At 55.8% G+C, this 21,146-nt stretch overlaps 2 protein-coding genes across 11 annotated transcripts in view; one reads left to right on the top strand and one right to left on the bottom strand.

The window, feature by feature from the left end:
- Nucleotides 1–15,707, top strand: part of MTHFSD (methenyltetrahydrofolate synthetase domain containing) — a 305,628-nt gene extending 289,921 nt beyond the window's left edge. For 8 of the 10 annotated variants that reach the window (XM_082436932.1, XM_082436931.1, XM_082436926.1 and 5 more), the window contains exon 8: nt 2,051–15,707. In XM_082436932.1, coding sequence (XP_082293058.1) covers nt 2,051–2,527 — 477 coding nt within the window. In that variant the 3' untranslated portion in view covers nt 2,528–15,707. The remainder of the gene's footprint in view (nt 1–2,050) is intronic. The other 2 variants (XR_014256649.1, XR_014256650.1) reach the window with 2 other exon arrangements.
- Nucleotides 3,396–19,382, bottom strand: FOXF1 (forkhead box F1). Its single transcript, XM_082436925.1, is given in 4 exon segments — nt 3,396–16,349; nt 17,818–18,842; nt 18,844–18,892; nt 18,895–19,382. Coding segments are annotated over 4 exon segments (1,278 nt in total). The 5' UTR covers nt 18,938–19,382; the 3' UTR covers nt 3,396–16,188.
- Nucleotides 19,383–21,146: the final 1,764 nt, after the last annotated feature.

The raw sequence follows: 21,146 nt of genomic DNA, 5'->3' as shown, positions 1-21,146 counted from the left end.
TTTGGGATTCTTTGGGAACCGGAGCCTCTGGAGGACTGGTCTGTGAGTTTAACCACCTTCAGATGCGTCAGTTCAGGAGATGGCAGAGGGTCAAGTGGAGGAAGATTCCCTTTGATCAGGAAGAGTGGCTCCATCTTGTGGGTATCTCCGTGGCATCCACGTGGTTTTTGTTTTTCTCTTTGTATCTCAACAATGGGAAACATGAGAAGGAGGGAGTTTTTCTTTGCGCTAAGAGTGTGCTCTGTTCTGAAGACCCGAGTGGTCGGGTGCCCCCTGCAAGGCTCCTGACTTGGCTGTGCCGGGGACAAGGGCAGCGTCTGGCTGGGGAGGGCTCTGACCACCAGGCAAGGCTTTGCCGCGGTGGACAGCATCGTTTGCATAGCACTGGGAGAGAGACCCGGGACGAAATTGATGAGGATTAGGAGCCTGCAGGTTTGTGAGAAGGTACTTGCCGTGCTTAGGTGTTTGTGTTTCTTTAAATCTTATTCTAATCCATTGATTCTCAACCTGGGATCTGTGTGCCTCTTGCGGTTTGTAGGTCCATGAACAGATGCTGGGAAATTGTACAGAGAATTGTGGGGGAGCCCTTCTTGGGAGGGAACCCCAGCTTCTCTCCAGGGTCCCTGACACCCTGACAAGGATAAGAATCGTTGCCCTAAGCTACATAGGATTCTGAACATATTGAGAACACTGGTACCAGTTGAACTATTTTTGTAGAAAAATTATAGCTGTCCACCTTGTGTGCTGGTCTGTGTTCTGATGTACCCACATCTGTGGGAAGCCCATGTTTGGACCATTGCTTGCCTCTTGGTGACTGATTTTTTTCCCCCCCCCCGGCCACGCTGCACAGCTTTGTGGGATCTTAGTTCCCCAACCAGGGATTGAACCCATGCCCTCAGCAGTGAAATCATGGAGTCCTAACCACTGGACTGCCAAGGAATTCCCTTGGTGACTGATCATTTACATGCTTTGTGCCCCTAACAGAAGACAGAAAGCATCTCTAAAGAATGAATTATCGAAAAGAACTAAGCATGGCTTTCTGTTTCATTTCTGCCTTGGGATTCCTTAAGAGACATGAACCACTTCTGCCCCAGGCTCAGCCCCCAATGCCCCTGCCCCACAGGACGGAGCGTGGGTGTCCTGTTCAGGCTTCACCTCGAGTCCTGGGGCTCTTCCGTCACCTCCTTTGCTACGGGTGCTCAGGAAGTACTTGCTGATCGATTTGACCAAAAAGCCGAAGTGTCCTTTGTGTAAAAGTCCTTCTCTTTGAGATGTAAATTGTGTGTGGGGTTGGTTATTTTGTAGCCTGATCACCCTTTGCTAGAAAGTGTTCTCCATGTAGCGTTCTGTTTCACATTTGCCTTGTCTGTGCTTTTTCCCAGAGGTCTGGATGGGTTTGGCCCTTAGTTAAGGGGTGCGGGGCGGGGGTGGGGGGGGAGGCTGAGAAGGAGATCCCCACGGCCCCATTAAAGACCTCATCCCACCCAAAGGCGTAGGTCGGGGAGGAGACGGGTGTGGAAGCAGAAACCGCCCCATTATCCTGGGGTCGCCAGGGTGGTTGCCATTTGTGACCCTGTAACCCTCATACCAGTGATCTTAGCTCCGCCCCTTCGTTTTTCTTTTAAGATTTTTTTTTTTTGATGTGGACTTAAAGTCTTTATGGAATTTGTTACAGTGTTGCTTCTGTTTTATGTGTTGGTTTTTTGGCTGTGAGGCATGTCACATCCGTACCCCCTGCCTTGGAAGGCAAAGTCCCAACCACTGGACCGCCAGGGAAGCCCCTAGCTCTTTGCCTTCTGCGTAGGAAGCCTTGGTTGTCTGCCTTCTGGGCCCCCAGGAAAATGGAGAAAGCCGTCCGGTTCCTGCCAGCGGCCACGGCCTGTCGGGCAGACGCAGAGCAGCAGATGGAGGTGGCTGGCCTGAGTGGATGCAGGCTTCCACGAGCATGTGGGGCAGAGGCCCCTGAGTGACTGATTTCTCCTCCCTTGTGACCAAGTCATGGTCCCTTTTGGACACCCCAAGAATAGCTGGAACTGCCTTGCTTTTTCAGATCAGCTGTGAGATGATGGGGAAAATACCAGTCCTCAGAAGCCTGCGCTGCCGAGAGGAGCAGGCCGGGAAGGACGTCACCCTTCGGGATAAACACCGGAGCCTTCCGGGTGCCCGGGCCGCCCTGAGCACCGTCAGAAGCCCGCGGGAGCTGCCCTCGCTGGAATCGGGCTCCGTGCCGGGGGAGGATGTGCCTTCCAGCACTGTTTACGTTGGGAACCTCCCCCGGGACGCCCGGGTGAGTGAGCTGAAGCGAGCCCTCAGCGCACGGGGCGCGGCTCCCTCACGGCTCACTTGGCAGGGGCCGCAGCGCGGGGCCTTCCTCCACTACCGGGACCCGGCCGAGGCCTGGCAGGCCATCTCTCGCTTGCAGGGCTTCTGTCTGGGCGCCAACACAGCGAGGGTGGCGCTGGCCAGGCAGCAGGGGGCCAGTGGCCCGGCGGGCGGCCGCACTGGAGAGCCGCACCCTGACCCGTGACAACATCCCACTCCGGCCCCCGGCGAACTTCAGAGCCCAGCACAGCGGGATGTGGTGGAGCTTTGCTGCACGAGCTGCTTTGAGTTCAGTCCTTTCCGGGAAGTCAGAGCTTCAGTTGGTGCCTGGTATCTCCTGAGGGGCAGGGAAGTCAGCCGTAATATACTTCCCATCTTCTGAAGTCGGAAAGGTCCATGTTCAGGCTTTGGCTTATCCTGGTCCTTCAGCCTGCTGGACGTCACAGCCCTGCTGGTGTCTTGGTTTAGGGGACTGAGTGGGCAGTAAACAAGTAGGAGTAAATGCTGACAGCAATTTAATTTGGGGGAGTCTGTGTTTTGAACTTGAGAGGCGTGGGGGATTAAGAGAAGGTGGACAGAGGATCAGATGCAGAGGCATGGCGGCTCAGATCCAGAAGACATCCTTGTGTTCCTGGCTCCTGGGCCTGGCTCCTTTTCCCTAGAAGGGAAAAGATGCGTTCAGCTCGCAGAAGCCAAGTGGTTCAGTCCCCTGGGTGCAGACTGCTTGTCTCAGCTCAGTCCTGGTGTCGGAGATGGAGGCCAATCTGACGTGGACCCTCGGCTGTGTGGTCTCACCTCTGTCCCCTCCTTACCTTTCCGGCCAGGCTCCTCCCTCGGGGTGAACACCCTCTGCTCTCGGCCAGCTGCCCCTGAACAGCAGGGAGCTCTGTGTCTAGGAAGTCCTGGCTTTCAATGAGTTGTCCCAGCCTACGTCACAGACGAGGCCAGACAGATGCTCACACACTCATTTGTCCACTGTCGTATGTTTTCCGTATGTTTTCTTTCCCTCCATTTCTCTGTTCCTGAAAATCAAGGTGGATTTTGGCTGAACTGTGCTTTCTAAACAGAAGTGCTTTTGCAGTTGATCCTGGGTGAAAAGTCAAGATAAGCATTTAAGTGGAGATTTCATTTTTTTTTTTTCAAATGTATATGCACTGGATATTTTTATTTTTTCACAAGAGAGTCTTACTGAGCATGTTTTAAACCCATTATTATGCCTCAAGGGGCAGGCCTTGCCTGCACTTTGAAGATAATGTTCTCAAGGCTCTCAGTCTCCCTTTGAAAAAGCATTTTCTCCTTGGTTTTACAACAAAAATGCAGTGGAGACTTTGGAAAGAGAATTGATCCTTAGATTTGCTCGGTTAAATGCAGACTCTTTCCACATTGTCATGAACAAAACCAGGGGGTAGAATATCTTAACACAGGGCAGGCCAGGCTGTAGGGCCTCTGGGCTCACTCTTTCTCTGCCCGAACCAAACCCCCCGTCCCTTGGCTGGTTTCGTTTTGTCACTTGTGTTCAGCTTGGCCATCCCAGGCTGACTGACTGTCCAGTCCAGAGTAGCGACCTGATACCTGAACTCCTTGCTCCGTTCCGGTTGGCTTTCCCGTTTTTTCCAGAATGCCTCCTGTCTTTGGCATGTTCTTGTTCAGTTTTGGTTGATGTTTCTATCGTTGACTTGCTACCATTGCAGTAGTGCTACAGGAGGGCAGGAAGTGAGCCTGTCCCTGCCTTTACTCCCCACTGTGCCCCAGCCCCAGCCCTGAGAACCACCTGCTGATACACAGCAACTCAGGAGAAATGCAAATGTGAAGGGCTCCGTCAGAGCCAAGGCGGGGGCTGGGTCCGGGCCTCAGCCCTGGGGGCCGGTGTCCCGGTGAGTCTGGCGCCAGCACCTTAGACTGTTGAGTTGTGCACATCAGGGATGATCCCTCCGGGTTGAGCCAGAGTGCTGGGTTTTCTGTCACTTTCAGCCAGAATAATCCAGATGTATTGATATACAGATAATCTGAATGCATTCATCATTTTTTATATTTGTGGACAGTAGGTTAGTATGAGGGAAACTAGGACCAAGGGCCTGAAATATAAGCCCTGCAGATGTATCACCTGCGTGCCTCCCCTCCATTCGCCTCAGGCAGCCCCAGAGCCATAGTTCTTCTCAGCGCTGCCAGGAGGGGAACTCAGGGACCCTGCTTTTCGTTCTCAAAGTTCTTGAGTATTTGTCAGCATCATAATTGTATCATTCGCATAATAGAAAGTAATGGAAAATGAGCACTTGACAAGTTGCTGAGACTGTATGAACCCCTTTTAAGTGGATTTGTCACGATTCCTGGGTCGCATCTGTGTTCCTGAGTGGCACTGCAGTTTTGCTCGCAGGTGCGAGGAGATTCCTGCCGCCCTCAACTCTGCATGGCGAGCGCCGGCCCTGGGGCTTCGCTGTGTCTGCTGACGGTTCCTGTGTTGCCGGCAAGTCATGGAGCCTCTCCGGGCATTAGCGTCCTCATCTTTACAAGGGGAGGGTTGAGCATGTTTGCTTCTAAGGCCTGAACAGTTGTAACGTTCTGTTTCTTTTAAGGCTCACTTCTCACCGTCACTTAGATTTTTTTCTGTTTATAAAAGTAAACTTATCCATTCTGGAAATTTGGGGATATCAGAAGTACAAAGAGTGTCACCCCTCACCCCACCACTTAAGCAGCCTTGACACTGCCTCTTATTTACTTCCATTCTTTTCTCTGTGCAGTTTTAAAACATAGCTAGGATTCACAGCGTGAGCTTCAGAATCACACAGGTTCGGCCGAGAGCATCAGTGTTGCCGCTGCCTGACACTTCCTGTCGAAACTTCCACGTGCTCAGCTGTGAGTGGACATAGTGATAGGCCCTCCTCTAGATTTGTTGTTTTGAAGGGTGAATAAAGCAGCCTGGATTTATTTCTAAGTCATACCACACGTAAAAATAAATTCCAGGCTAATTAAATATCTAAACATAAAAATGAAGGAGGGGCTTCCCTGGTGGCACAGTGGTTGAGAATCTGCCTGCCAATGCAGGGGACACGGGTTGGAGCCCTGGTCTGGGAAGATCCCACATGCCGTGGAGCAACTAAGCCCGTGCGCCACAACTACTGAGCCTGCGCGTCTGGAGCCTGTGCTCCGCAACAAGAGAGGCCCCGATAGTGAGAGGCCCGCGCACCGCGATGAAGAGTGGCCCCCGCTCGCCACAACTAGAGAAAGCCCTCGCACAGAAACGAAGACCCAACACAGCCATAAATAATAAATAAATAAATAAATAATTTAAAAAAATAAATGAAGGAATTTGGAGATAATAGGAGAGAATGTTTTCTAATGTTGAGTTAGGAAAGGATGGGCAGGGCCCTGAATTTAAGGAGGAACTTATTCCTTGTCCTCTCTTGGAATGTCAGGTTTTGGTGGGTACAGAATCCAAACGAGCCCTCCAGGATCAACTGTCTGCGGGATGCTTCTCCAAGCTACGGCATTAACCAGTGTTTTATGCATCGAAATTTCTATGTGTTCTTTTCTAAAATTTGTTACTATGCATAAACGATTTTATTTAGTATTACTTAAATCGTTTTTTGAATGTTAAGGTAAATAAGCTTTACAACATGTGTCTCCTACTTCTAAAATCGGCCTCTGGACTGGGTGACTGTTACAAATGGAAACAGCTGCTCTCAGAAGGTGCAATGGGCTTGTTCGGGGCTCCAGACCCAGACAGAGGTAAAGCGGGTCCTTGGACCCTGGCCTCTGCCCCAGGAACCCTGCCGGCTTCTCTGCATTACGGTTGGCCCTCAACACCTGCGGGTTCTGCACCAACCGTGGGTTCACCCAACTGCAAATTTTGAGACCTGGATGTGGAACCCATGGATATGGAGGGCCGACTGTATTACACAATTTTATATAAGGGACTTGAGCATCGGTGGATTTTGGTATCTACGGAGGCTCCTGGAAACAGTCCCCCACAGATACCAAGGGATGACTGTACTTTCTCTACCAGCAGAGGAGCAGGGATAGCGCTGTTCACACCCCACCCTCCCCAACCCAGCCGGCAGCCCCTAAGCTGCCAGGGCGTGTGGGAGCCAGTCCTCCTAGGCTCTTAGGGGAGGGGTTCTGTAGGTCTGCCCTCCCATTGTCCTTCGGCCATCATTTGGCCCTTCCTGGTTCCCATCCAGCGACGCACACAGACCTCCCCCAGATGCTGCATGAGGAGAAAGAAACACGATGACACAAGACTGCAAATAGAAAAGGCTGAGAACAAAACTATCCAAGAAAAGAGAGCCCGTGTAGCTAAAACCACAAAAGAGTTTATGTTTGGTGAAGAGAGATATTGGAGAGAAGATAAAATGTCAGATGAGAGCAACATTTAAAAAGAAACAGTAATCGGGTCCAGGGATGGTAAACATGGGGCAAATCCAACTGTCCATCCACACCCACACCCACACCCACACCCACACCCACAGCAGACATCAACAGTCCATCCCAGCACCGTTACTGGCCAAGCCTGAGAAACCTTTGCACTGGATTTTAAGGAACCGGGGCCAGATGATCGTTAGGAGATGAAGCTTTCTGCCTTTTTGCCAAAGGAGCAAAACAGGATCCTTCCCTTCACCTCTTGTTTCCCTGGGGAGCATTGCCACCTATTAATACCTGCGTCCCCCCACAGGCTCCCAGGAAGCACCTGGCTTGCAGAGGACTCTTCCAAAACTTCAGTTCTGCTTCTCACAGCCCCTGCACTCAGCAGAAAGAGCCGAATGGGAATTGCTAACCTCACTTCCCCTGTATCTGGATCTAACCCAACCAATGTTCCAAATACAACAGATACTGTGGACTCCATAGTCATTTTCAAAATGGGTTTTTTCGGGGGTGAGGTGGGGCAGGGCTATCCTGGGGAAGTCTGTCTGCAAAATAAATCTTACACAAAACTCCATACATAAAAGCAGGAAGAAGAGATTAGTGTGTAGGTGAATTTACAGTCACCTCACGTAGTATTCTTTAACGGGCGCTGCCTACCTGAGCCCCCAGCTGTCCTGCAGCTGAGGGTGGGGTGTCAACCTCAGCTGGGTTGGCTTCTGTCTTCTGGTGATATCATCTTCTGTCTTCACTCCTGATGATAATGGCTCAGATTTATTGAGCTGTTTAAAATGCTGTGGAAGTTGTAAAGTGTTAGCACAAGGTTCTTCAACAGCCCCGTTGAGAGAAGGGGTCTGTGCAGATGCCCTTGAATCTGGGCCCTGGGGCAGCTGGGTGAACACTGCTGGCTTGCATGAGGAGACCGAGGACCCGGCAGTTTCCTCCTCCTCTTCTTGGGACACTTGTCCGCAAAGCCTGGTCCCCACGCTGTGAGGAAGCCCGAGCTGCCTGGGCCGAGGCCTGACAGAGGAGCGAGTACCACCACCTCACCGTCCTCGTGGGTGTGCCATCTTGAAGGTGGGTCCCCAAGCCCAGGTGAGCCGTCTCAGCTGATGCCTCCTGGAGCAGACAAGGGCTGTTTCCACTGAGCCCTGCCCAGATTTCAGTCAGGAGTGAAATGAATGCTTTTTGCCGCTTTAAGTTTAGAGGGTGATTTGTTATTCATTAATAATCAGTTGCATAATTTCATTTATATTAAAACAACGTTACTATATGAATTATATGATGTATTTATAAATACACATATATTACTGAAGATACAATTTAGAAATACAAATTCTGTAGATACACAAATGCATAATTTCACCTGATCCTCACGGTCGCTTTTGAGAGACATCCCTATTCACAGACGGGTAACTTGCCCACAGTCCCCCAGCTTTGGTAGTGAAGCCAGGAGTCGGGTTGTAGCTGATTGTAGTCTAGGCCAGAGTTATCTGTGTATCTTCTTTCACTGTGGGTCGCCTTCACCTTGCCACCTAAGGTATAAAGAGGCACACAAAACCGGGTCATTTTCTAGAAGAGAGATTCAGGGTGGGGTGATACCCCCAGGCGCACACATGCTAGTGGCAGAGACACCCCTGGGGCCGGGTCTGCTCAGTTCAGGAGCCTGCAGGAGAGTCTCCAGGCAGGGGGCGGTGGGTTTTGTCCACTCTCTGTGTTGCATCTGTCGTGCTGCCTTCAATACTGATCTGCACGTCACTAGGTAGCTGCCCCTGTTGGAAGCCCTCAGTCTGAGGATCACCAGGCCAGCTTCCCCTCTGTTGCTTGAAATAGCCCCGTATTTTATTGCCTGTGTAGATGAGGCACCTGAGGCACCGAGTTGTGATGGCTTGTCCCCTGGTGCGTGGCAGAGCCCCTCTTGTCCCTCTCCCCCACCACGCCCTCCCCTGTGAGTCCCACTTGCTTTGCCGGTCCTTGTCGTCATCCTAGGTTTTCACTGGAGACTGCCTGGGCGATCTTTCAGACAAGCAGAGGCTTCTAAATAGCGGAACCCACACTCCTGTTCCTCCAGTGGGGCAGGACTTCTTCTTCTGAATGGAATTCTTTATTTCCGACGTCCATAAATCACAAAAGTTATAATGGGAGCTGACATGTGACCATGTAATGTGGACATTTTGCACTTTGGATGTTTTGGAAGCAATAAACTCAGACCCTGAAGTGCTGAGTTGTGAGCAAACTAAACATCCCTGCCTGCCTCGGAGGGTGGATTAACTCAGTTAACCCTTAGAAGAATGCCATGAAGCAGGTGTTGTTATGTTCCCATTTTCTAGGTGAGAAAGATGTGGCTCCCAGAGGTTATCCGACTTGTTCAGGTCACACGGCAGAGCTGGCCTTCAGTCCCAGGGCCTCTCCCCACCATCAAGGGAGAAGCCTGTTCGTCATCATCTCTTGATTACCAACAGGCCTCCGAGGCAGCGGGGAGCCACAGTGGCCCATGGGGACACCAGAGACAATTGACTTAGTGGTGGAGGCACATGGTGTTGAAGCCACACCCACCAGGGTTGGCAGTGAATCCAGTTCCGATGGGTCCTTGCTGTGCAACCTCAGGCGGAGCGCTTGCCCTCTCGGTTTCTTCACCTGTAAGCCCTTCATAGATTTTCTAATCAATCCTTTGAGAGGAGTTCTACCATCACCCCCATTTTAAAGATGGGGAAGCTGAGGCATAGTGGGGAGGCACCGGCCCGAGCTCACAGTTGGGAAGCAGTGGAGTTGGGACTCAGACTCGGGCCCTCTGACTCCCAGGGTCTCAATCCTGGGTTCGTCGTCTGCTTCTCCAGGGTCGGCAGGTCTCCGTGTGTGCAGGGAGACGTCTCCTGGAGCCGACATGCTGTCTCTAGGGGTGGGGTTGAAGCCATGTTTGCTTCCTTCCTTTCACCTTTCTACAGTTTATTTATTTTCTTTTGAATAAGCCCTATCATTTATGTAATTAGGAAAAGACTAAATTCATTTAGTTTGGCTCTCTCCCGTAAAACGCCAGCTGCCCCTTAGCAAAGGTCAGAGGGCCTGAAACATCAAAATCAATTTTCCTCAGTGGGTCCCTGCTGTGGTCCCAACAAAAACGGCGAGGTGGACAGCAGGTGGCGCTGCCCCCTCAGAAACAGCCAGGGGCGGGATCCCTGGGACCATTCAGATGCTAGGCTGCTTCCTCTCCCAGGGAGGGTCCCCTGCCCCGATCTCTCTGCCCAGGGAAGGCTTCTGACCATTTGGACAGAGATGGCCCAGCCCTCCCTGCTTCACCCCAAGCTGTGACCACGCAAAGGTGTTACAGCAGGACCCAGAAACACGGTGTGCTGAACTATGGGGCTTGCTTTGGTGGAAATTTCCAAATACAGAAACGTCTCCTTTTCCAGGGGACATCTGAGGGCCCGGCATGCCCTGTGGTCGTGAACCCTGACACAGCAGGGCTCACGGAGCCCGTGCCTCCTCCCTGGTGTGATGCCGTGGTTTTAATGACATAAGCCTGGGGAGGCTTATCACCACCGTTACTCCTCAGACCGCTATCCAGCTGCAGCGTTTCTCCCTGGGCTGCCACCCCACTGACACAGTGAACTGCAGGAAATCAGCCGCAGGGCACGGCCTACACCCGGCCCCAGCGCCTCTGTCCACTCTGGACAGGCTCGCCCTTCTCGGCGTCCTCAGACAGCCCGCGCTGTAAGAGTTGGCGGGGACCTTGGTGACAATGACCACACGGGGGTCTTTGAACAGCACCAGCTTTCTGCCTCCACCGGGGGCTTGGGTTGCCTTGGCCTTGGTGACGTTGCCTCTTCAGGGTGTTGACACGACCGACCCCAAGTATCCTGATGCTGGAAACAGTGCACTGGTCTGTTGACCTGTGTCAGCAGGGGTGTGTCAGCTGCTGAATCTTGTCTGATCCAATGGCAGAGGGTAGTGGGTACTCAGTGTCCCTGAATGAGTGAATCTGTGCCAGCTTCTTCCTCTGTCCTGTATTTCGTGCCGGCGGCATTTTACACTTGCAGAGTCAGTTGTCCCTCCTCCCCTGCCCATCCCCAAAGCACAGAGATCAGTACAGTTGTTAAGGGCCCATGACTTGTCTCCGTCCCACAATAAGTCAGTGCGCCATCGTGAGTGGACGTGGTTTGCCAGCGGGAGATGCTGAACAAGGGCCTCCCTCCTTAAAACAGCCCAGAACTCCGAGCTCTTGGTACCCAGAAGATTCCAGAGGCAGAGCAGGGGGGCGCAGCCACATATAGTGCCCCAGCTGGCCTCTCTTGCCTTGAGCTTCAACTTTTGTTTGAGTTTTTCTCCGTTGGACTAAGGGGCCCAAGGAAGTGGAGGGATCTCTCATGGAGGTCCATGGTGGGAACCTACGAAAACCAGGTCCATTGTCCCAGAGAGGAGGTGAAAGTCAGGTGTCTGAGCTGGGGCTGCTAGGAGAGCCTCCCCACCCCATCCAAATAGAGGCAGGGGGTTCAGAGGGACCCCAGTCCCTTGTGCTGCCCCTGCCCATTGCCATCTCCCCAGTAGAGGCAGGAGGCTGGCAGAGGCTGGATCACGGACCACACTTCAACTTCCCTCTTTTTTCACTAGGCCTTATGGCTGGAGGAAAACGGGTGTCCAGGAGCCATGGGTCACAGTGGTTAGGGACATGGGCTTTGTGGTCAGAAAGTCCTGGGTCTGAGTCCAAATTCCGCCTCTTACCAGCAGTGTCTTGATAAAGTCCCCTAACCTCTCTGAGCTCATTTCTGCATCTGGAATCGAGAGCAGTAAGTTGTAGGACCTGTCTAAGAGGGCTGCTGAGAAGGTGAACAGAGGTGGTGTGTAAAGAGGACGGCCACGTGGCCAGCACAAGGTGCCTCCTGCACAAACTCAAGCCCTGTATCTGCTCGCCTGGGTGCCAAGTGCCCTCCATCAGCTGGTGCTTAGAGTCACAAGCTGGCTGGGCCACTGGGCGGGAGGGGGCAGCAGAGGCCACAATGAGACTCCTTCACCGGGGTTTTCTCAGGAGCCCAGAGAATGCTGGAGGAGAGACTCTAAACTTAGCACCCATCAGGACCACCTGGAAATCTGTGAGCCTGTGGATTCCCGGGTCCCACCTCCAGAGATTCTAATCCAGTGACTCTCAGCACCTGCCCCTGCCTCTGCCCCCATCTGCAGTTTGAGCAGACACCCCTAGTATTTCTGATGAGGGCAGTTCCTGGGCCTCATTCTTGAGAACCACCCTCAGAAGTGAAGCCCTTGAGCACAGGGTTAGGAGATCCTGGGGAGGGTCCACATCGGAACCCCTGACTCAACCCCACTTTGGAATTCCGTCTCTGGAGCCAACTGGGACGTCTTCCTTCTCCCTGGGAACGGAGGGAAAGTCCAGGTGCGTCATACTGGAGGATGGGGCGTCCAGTGGTTCCCAAGCTGGATGCCCGAGTCCCTGAGCAGGAGGCCTTGTAAATATGGGTTCTTGCAACTTGTTTGACACCCACCCCACTCTCTAGGGGAGGAGGATAAGAAATGCCTGCCTCTCATAGCCATTCCTGGCTGGGCATCCTGGAGCTAGGCTGTCCTCTTGCTCCTGACAGGTGTCGCCTCACTGACCACTGAGGTGAGGAGAACCGAGGCTCCGAGGTAACATGTCTCGCCCAGGTCAAGTGGCGCTGGAGCTGGGACTCTAGCTCCATCTTTGCACTGCTTCCAGGAGAGCTGCAGGCGGGGAGCCAGGCCTTCAGTACACGCCCCCCCCCCCGCCACTCCCCGTCCCTAGCCCTCCAGCCCCAAAGGGCAAAGAAAACGGCAGGACCAGGCAGGCACTTTCCCTTCGGAAGCACGAAGCCTGAGTTCCGACTGGTCGCCAGGCCTGTAGCTCCCGTCTGCCAGGGGCTGGGGAGCCAGGACACTGCGCCAAGGCGCCGCTGCTGCTGCCGCCGCTTGGGGCTGCGATGGCCAGCAGCCGAGGTTCAGCTGTGTCCGAGCCGTCGGCCCCCCGCAGAGAACTGCCACGGGAGGTGTAATCCACAAACAGAAGCCCTATCGTGAACATCCTGCCGCTTCCCCACCTCCTGGCCTATTGTTTTGGGGAGTATTCATACCCTTGGGGTATTTTCACTGCGTTTTTCCAGGACAAACCCCCTAAAGATGTGTGCAGAACTTTTGAATTAATTCTCTCGAAAATGTCCCTAAGCTAGAATGATACCCCTTTATGCACCCAGGGCGTGTGATTTTGCACCGGACTCAGTGCCTTTGCATTTTAAGCTGGTAACTTGCACAAGCTGTGCACGCTTTTGTGTTGGCACGGTGGTGGGAGCTTCATCCCCGTGGTCCCTGTGTGAGCCACGCCGAAATGGGCCTTGGGGAAGACTCGAGCGAACGTGGTCTTGCGCAGGGGCAGCGGGCGGCTTCGTGAAATCTTGGTCGTGGAGGCAATTATGCCTGTAGAATCTGGCCCTTTCGGGTGTGCCTGGAGCCAAACTCTCCGCGGGGAAGGCTGGACTTTGCTGTCATCCGCAGGCTCCAGGTCAGGCCCGAGGCAGGCCAGGCCCATCCCTGATCCCTGGGCTCCCTGGGGCTGGTTTCCTGCACAGGCCCCTCTGGGTGCCTCCCACCTGGCCTGGCCGGGACGTGAGTGCCGGGAGATCCTACTGAAATGAAGGCGCTCGCTCCGGGGGAGATGAACAGGAGACCTGGGTTCGCCGCCACCCCCCACCCCCCACTCTGGTCCAGCGGCGCCAAAGCCACGTGCTACCAGGGCACACCAAGGGGCCAAGGGAGTGGGTGCGGGGACTGGAGACGCTGCCCGAGAAGTCAGGGAGCGCGCCGACTGGGCTGGCATTGGGTTTCTCCTAATCAGCCCCACTTCCCCGGAGCCTCCATCCTAATTGGGGCGCAGGCTCCGATGGAGGAAGTAGGGGGCCCCACTCCTGCCTGCCTGCCTGCCTGCCTGCCAAGGTTGTCTGGAGCCCCACCGCGACGTTCCTGCACTGGAGGCCTGGGGGCTTTTCTCTGGCCCTGTTCTGGGCAACGATGGGAGGCAGGGGGTGCAGAGAGGTGGCCTCTGCCCCGGAAGACAGTGCCTCCTCCGCCCTCCGTGAAGCTGCTCCCCGCCCGCTGCCCAGGAGACCCGCGCCCGCCGCTTCGGCCGCCCAAGACCCCGAGGGACGGAGTCGCCGGCTTTTTCCTGTGCCCTTTATCTCGGTTTTATAGACAGCTGTTAGTTTGGGGAATTAATTGCCTGGGCGAGTTTATTGATAATTTTGATGTAACAGAGCACCGGAGAAATTGCCCTCACGTCCAGAATGTCAAATTTGAGAAGAACCAGGTTCAGAGGCTCACGACCCCACGATGCGGAGAAACTGCGGTGGGTCTTGAACGGCTGCACCGACAATGTGACTTTATTGTGTTTGTTTTCCTAGGTAGCTGGGAATTGGAATAGAAAGAGGGTCAGTAGGGGAGACAGACTTTTTAAAATGGATTTTTCCCCTAATGATTTAGGGGGAAATGTAAGCAGATTGGAAACATGCCTATCACCTTGCTCTCCCACCAACAGCCTTTTTCCTGCTCAAATTTTACTCGCTTCTCCATTGGGGAAAACCAAGTGCAGGGCACAAAAAAAAAAAAAAAAAAAAAAAAAAAAAAATCCTACCAAAAAAAAAAAAAAACCTTAAAAGATGTTCCATGATTTATAACAGCTGGAATATGGGAACAGTAAAGTCTGAAACTCAAAGTACAATTCTCATTGGTCTTGGAGTGGCCAAAACAAAAGTGTAAAATATTTTACATGTATACATATATATATATACACACACACACATATATATATGTTTTTTCCCTGGGGGAGGGACAACTATAGTTTTTCTTTAAATGTTTGCTTATTTCTTTAAAACAAGAAATGACATTTAGAGGGGCAGAGGGCTCTTCTTAAAAAACAGAAGCCAAGAAAAAGAGTTACTCTTGTCCAGATTTCACTTCAGCGTGAAATGAAGAGTGAAAAGAGAAGGATTAGCCAAGAAATAAAAAAGAAGAAAAAAGTATTAAGAATCATCCATACTTTAAATTAAAAAAAAAAAAAAGGCTAGATATCCCAGGCTCTTTTCTGTCTGTATTTGGAAGATATTCTGCAATCCCAATGAAATACTCATGCGATTTTATTTCTAGTTGATACAATATTAAAGGCCATGTACAAACGTTATACATTTTTATTTTTGTTCTTTTTTAGGAAAAAATACACAAAAGGCAAAAACATCCTCAAATTGTCATTTTTATACAGTGCAGAAGGAAATTTAAAATACGTGTCCCAGACGCTGCACCCCAGCAGCCAAAATACTAAAAAAAAGGGGGGGTCCTTCATTTTATATATATATATATATATTTATTTATATAAAACATATGGAAATTTGTCTTTACACAGATCGGACTTAGTTTCAAATTTACAATGGATACCTAAAAAAAAAAATCTACGCGGCAAATATTGCCAACAAAGTTACACCATTAATACTGATAAACGGAGGAGCCTATGCGGTGTTTCGATTATTAGGGAAAGAAAGTAGAATAAATAACAGGATGAGCCTTGCTATCGTTTTTTAAAAGTGCCTTAACCTTTCTGCGTCACCGCAATCCTGAATCCGAGCGCTCAGCGGGCCTTCCCGGTCCCCGCGGCGCCGTGTTTTCCTCACTCTCCCACCAGAAGGTTTACAGTAGAGATCAGGAGACAGCCAGGTCTCGGGAGAAAAACACCCACCAAAAAAGTCAAAATAAAGTTAGAAACCAAACCAAAATCACTGAAGACAAGGAAGGAGAGGAAGGTGGAGGGGGACGGCAGCAGAGGCCCGAGAGCCGCCGCTTCTGGGCTCCTTCTGGTTTCTTTCCTAAGACGAGCAGTGGCTTCAGAAATGCAAGTTATTCGCACAAGGATCCACCTGTGGTTGATCGGAGGACTTCTGAGGTGGGGAGGGAGAAGGCGATTTCTTGTCCCCCCTTCCCTGCAAAAGATGGCTCTGAAAGGAGACGCGCATTCCAAGACATTCTTTCAAAAAAAAATTAAAAATAAAAAGATAAATACTCAACCAAAAAATAAAAGTATTTGATAAAGACGGTCTCACATGTTTGCCTTTCTCCTTCCCCGACTTTTGCCATTGGAGGGGAAGAGGGGGAGAGACCTCAGCAGAATGCCTGTTTAGATGTTGAGGGTTTTTCCCCAACACAGCACCTTCTCAGCCGGTTTCAATAGGATCAAAAATAGATATTTATTTTTCAACAGCTGCAGTCAGATCCGGCCCCACCACCACCATTTTAAAGAAACTGTTGAGGGAGTGGCGGGGAGGTGCCGACAGCGGGGCTCCGTCTTTGCCTTGGGGATTCCTTTCCCGAATAATCCGGTTGGGGAGGGGTCAAACCCTTTTCTTCTGCCGACGGTTATACCTCGAAAATAAAGCAGTTTCTGGCGATGGGTTCCGAAGTCCCAGTGCCCGGCCAGCCCCTGCCCGGAGGGCCCCGGGGGCTGTGGCCTCACATCACGCACGGCTTGATGTCTTGGTAAGTGACCTGCTGGTGGTAGTAAGAGCCACCGCCGGCTGAGTGCATGGACGAGGATGCCATTGTGTTGAAAGAGAAGACGAACTCCTTTCGGTCACACATGCTGGGCGACTGCGAGTGATACCGCGGGATGCCTGCAGGGCAAGGCGACAGGAAAGGGGACGTTAAAGGGTTAGCCTCCAGAGGCCAGAGTTCCAGGTGGAGAAGCGCCTTTACCCGAGGGGCGCACGGGGCAGGCCTGCCCGGCTCGGGCGCAGGGCTGGAGGCCTCCCCTCTACAGCGCCTCCCCATGTCCGAGTTCCCGGTCTCCGTAGGGCCGGCGCCCAAAGGGAAGATCCCCAGACACTGGCAAGGATCCCTGCTCCCCTGAGTGCCCGCTGCCTGGGCCTCTCCCACCTTGGACACCGAGCCTGGGCTGGGGGCTTCCAGAGGCTGACGGGGAAGTGGTGAGGGGAGCCGAGATGCGCCAGCAGAGAAGGTCCAGCGGCCTCCACGTTCAGGGCAGCCTGGGGCCTGTGCCTGGCGCTGGGCAGCCACCTTCCAACCCCAAAGGCTGCGGCGGCCCCAGAGCAGCCAGCCAGGCCGGCAGGGCCAACACGGGGGCCAAGGGTGGCTTCTCCAGAGGAAGGGCCCTTAGGAGAACCGAGCCTCTGGGACAGCTGGAGCCCGCCTGGAGTTTGAAGCCGCCCAAGCTGGGCAACCCCCGTGCAGAGGGCCCCTCCAGCCTCCAGGCCCGGCTCCTCCCTCCCACAGGCTGCTGACAGCTGACTCCTGACAGGCCCCTGCTTGGATCACTCCAAGCTCTTCTCAGAACCAGGCCCAGAAGGCTGCTAGTGGGTGCCGAGATGGAAGGTTCAGAGGGGAAAATTGCTGTGCACCTTCTTTCTCGGAGGATTGCGGGTGGGGCGGTACCTGGAGACCTGAAAACCTGGCTCCTGAGAAACAGTCTGTGCGGGGGGCCTGCAACTCTGACCCTCGATCGGGTCCCCTCTCTGCCTCTGTCACCATAAAATGCCCCGACTCAATGTTCGCGTGCCCCGGGCCTGATTCCTGAAAGGCCGGCCTCTGAGCCTCTGAGCCTCTGAGCAAGCGTGGAGCCCGGCCGGCTTTGGGCCTAACTCTTCCGTCCTGCCCGGCTCAGAGCAGAGGCGGCTCTCCTGCAGCTTTTCTGGGGCGACTGGGGAGAGTGAGCCAGCTGTCCGGGGCTGGGCCTGGCTCCATCCTGGGAACCTGCTGAGGTGTGAGGGGGCTAAGGGACCTGAGGGGACTTAGAATATTGGAGTCTAATAAGTCTTTGGTGAGGATGGGGCCTACCTGGCCAGGCTGGGGCAGCCAGCAGCTGGGAGTTGAAACAGAAAAGAAGATGACATCTTAGTCTATACTGGGGGCTCCAGGCTGCACTCGCCCCTCAAATGGGGGGAGGTGGGGCTGAGAGGCACCCTGGGGAGCTGCTGCCTCCCCCCACAGCATGGGGCTTGGCACCCCACGGCAGTGGCCGCAGGCTGTGGCCCGGGGCGGTCAGCAGCTTCTGGGGGCTGGGTCTGCAGTGCACTCACAGATGCCCTCCCCTCAGGACTGGGGCAGCTCAGCCTCCCCACTCACCTTGCAGCTCAGCTGGGGCGTTGTGACTGTTCTGGTGCAGATACGGCTGGTCCAGGGAATGCGTGGAGAGGCTGCCGGACAGGGGGTTGGCCGCGGGGTTGCAGGGGGACAGGGGCTGCTGCTTGATGTAGGAGGCGCTGCTGTTGAGCGCCGCGGAGGCAGAGGGCGGCCAGGCGGCCGCGGAGCCTGAGTAGACGGCGTGGGGCTCCATGACCCCACCGGCGGCCGCGGGCAGCAGTGGGGAAGCAGGCACCGAGCTGTCGTGGTGCGGGTACTCGCCGGCCGCCGCGGCGCCGCAGCTGCCCATGTACGAGTGGCCGCCGTTGGCGGGCAGGTGGGGCACCGAGTGGCTGGGCAAAGCCATGCCGTCCACGTTGCCCGGCAAGTGGCCGTTCATCATGCCCAGACTTCCCTCCAGCGCCAGGCTGTTGGGCGGGCACGAGAGGCCGCCGGTGGAGCCCTGGAAGCTGTAGGTGTCCGGGAGGTGGTTGAAGCCGAGCCCGTTCATCATGCTGTACATGGGCTTGAGCGCCTGGCATTTCCTTCGGAAGCCGCGCGGCCGCCGCCGAAAGGAGCCCTCCTCGAACATGAACTCACTGGCCGGGTCGATGGTCCAGTAGTGGCCCTTGCCCGGCCGCCCGAGGCCCTTGGGCAGCTTGATGAAGCACTCATTGAGCGAGAGGTTGTGGCGCACGGAGTTCTTCCAGCCCTGGTAGGAACCGCGGAAGAACGGGAAGCGGCTCTGCAGGAACTGGTAGATCTCGCTGAGTGTCAGGCGCTTGGTGGGCGAGCTCTGGATGGCCATGACGATGAGCGCGATGTACGAGTAGGGCGGCTTCTCGGGGCGCCGGATGCCGGCGTTGGTCTTCTTGGCCTTGGACGGGCCGGACGACGCGGGGTCCATGGCCGCGCCGCCTCCCCCGCCGCCGCCGTGCGGTGGCTGCTGTTTCTCGGGCGCCGAAGACATCGGGTGGCTGCTGCCGCCGCCGCCGCTGCCGCTGCTGCTCTGCGCCGCCGACGAGCCGGGAGGAGGAGGAGGAGGAGGAAGAGGAGGGGGAGGGGGAGGAGGGCAAGGGGGAGGGGGCTGCGCGCGCGGGGCTGGCTGCACCTCTGCCGTCATCGGCGGCCACTTCTCCCGAGCGAGCCTCGGCGCGCCCTCCCCCGCCCGCTCGCTCGCCCGCCCGCTCGCCCGCCCGCTCACTCGCTTGTCCTCCCCGAGGAGCTGCTGGATCCGCGGGCGGTTGGCGCAGAGCCCCCTCTCTCTCCAGCTGCCTCCTCCCCCCACCTACTCTCCTCCCTCTTTCCCTCTCGCCCTCCCACAAGGGAAGGAGCCGAGCGGAGGCTGAGAGCAGGCTCTCTGCAGCCTGGGCGGAGGCCGCTAGGAAGCCCCCCACCGGTTTTTTGGGGGAGGCACCACCTCTCGGGCCGGTGGCCGTGCGCCTCCGCGGGGAGCAGCGCTCGGTCCCCACCACCCGCGGCGCTCGGCTCCAAGACTCCAGCCGAGGCCGCCCTCTCTGCCTTGTCTCTCGGCGGCGTCTCGCGGGCCGGCGTAAGACCCTCCAGGAGTTCCCTCCCCTCCCTGCCCCCCTCCGGCCCCCGCGGTGGTGGGCGCTTAAAGGGCCCCCACCCTCGCCTCCCAGCGGCCGCCTGCAGAACCCGCCCCGCCTCCACCAACCTGGCGAGCAAGTGTTAAAGCGCCCTCGGCCCGCGGTTCAGCCCAGCTGCGCGCAGGCCCCCCGCCTTCCCTGCCCGGGCCGCGCGGAGGAAAACGCACCCCGGGTCCCGGGCCTTCCCCGACGCGTACTGCTCGGTGGCAAATCGCAACTGCAGTGGCGGCCGTGGCCGCCGGATCGTGACCATCGCGGACACAGCCGGTTCGGCTACGGGTCCCCGCGGCCGGCGGGCGTGTGTTCCCGCGAGGGACCGCCTACCCACTCTCCCCGCCCCGGGAAGGACTGCGCCGCGCCCGGGACTTTTCGGACTCGCCCAGCCCCGCGCGAGCGGGCGGGCAGCCGATGGAGCCGAGCGCGGGCGGAAAACGAAACCGCAGGGCGGGTCGCTGCCGCTTTGTCTCCGGCCCCGCGGGCCGTTCGGGGAGCGAATGAGAACCTCTGGCCTTGCGGGGACCAACACCTCACGGGCTTCCCGAACAAGCGGCCACGCTCATTCACTTGTGCACTCGTGCACACACATGCATACACTGATGCACATGCAAACCCGGTAAATTTCGCAGACTCAGACGTGCAAACTCACACCCACGCGTTCGTTCCCACTCACGCGCACACGGCGCTCAGGCATGTGCGTGCCCACTCTTGCGCTCACTCACGCGCACACAAAGCCCACAGGAGCTTCAATTCGCACCTACTCCCACTCATGTGCACACTAGCCACGCTGATCTGAGCTCACACATAGCTCAGTTGACCCCCCCCCCCAGCATGCACACTGAAAACCCGCCTATTTGGCCCCGCAGTCCCTGTGTCCCCGCTTCCCAAGAGCAGGTCCCGATTTCTCGCAGATGGTAAAGGCCCTGGCAGGAAGTTTATACGGCTCAACGTAAACACGTTCTGGGGGATTCTTTAATAATAATAATAGAGAATTCCGCGTGCGCGGGGGGAGTTGGCCTAATGCCCCTGTGGGCTCGGCCTGCCGCCGCCGCGGGGGCCTCTGACATTGCGCGCCAGGCCAGGTTCCGGAAAGCAGTCTGCGCGGGCGGGGAGCATGGGCCCGGGCGGCCCTGGCGCGCCGGGCTGCCCGCAGCGGGGGGCTCGCACGCAGCCTTACCCCGCCAACCTCCCGGCGCTGGGGTGCGGGCTAGGACGGGGTAGGGGGGACGGTGGCGCCGAGCGCAGGATGGCGCAGGAGCCGGGCGCAACGCCGCACGCGGGGACCCAGGTGAGTGCTGTTCGCTCGCAGACTTCGGAGGAGGGAGGCGAGGGGTGTTTTCGCGGGTCGTCGCGAGGAGCCAGGATGCCGTGCCCCGGCGCGAGCTGGGGCGAGAGTCGTGTGCCGGGCTCGGAGTGCGGCCCCGCGGCGCTTTTCAAAGCCCACCGGCCTCTCGGGTTTCTCGGGCCTCCTTGTCAACCCGCTGACGCCCCTGCTCGCTCCGATGCCTTCGGCATCGGCGGTAGACGCCTCGTCGCCTTCGGGGCGCCTGGCACGTCCATGCGAGGAGCTAGGGGTCTCGGCGGCGTAGCCTGCCCTGGCGGAGCGCGCTCGCGGGAGACTAGAAAGCCAGCTTCTCTGCGCTGCGCTTTCGCTCGGCTCTCCCGGCCTCGGCTCCGCACGCAGGCAGGGGTCGGCTGGGGAAGGGTGAGTGTGGGATGTGACCG

Source organism: Balaenoptera physalus, assembly GCF_965194825.1.
Source record: "Balaenoptera physalus genome assembly, chromosome: 19".
Taxonomy (NCBI): domain Eukaryota; kingdom Metazoa; phylum Chordata; class Mammalia; order Artiodactyla; family Balaenopteridae; genus Balaenoptera; species Balaenoptera physalus.
The sequence above is the reverse complement of the archived record's forward strand: the minus strand, read 5'-3'. Positions and strand labels throughout refer to the sequence as shown.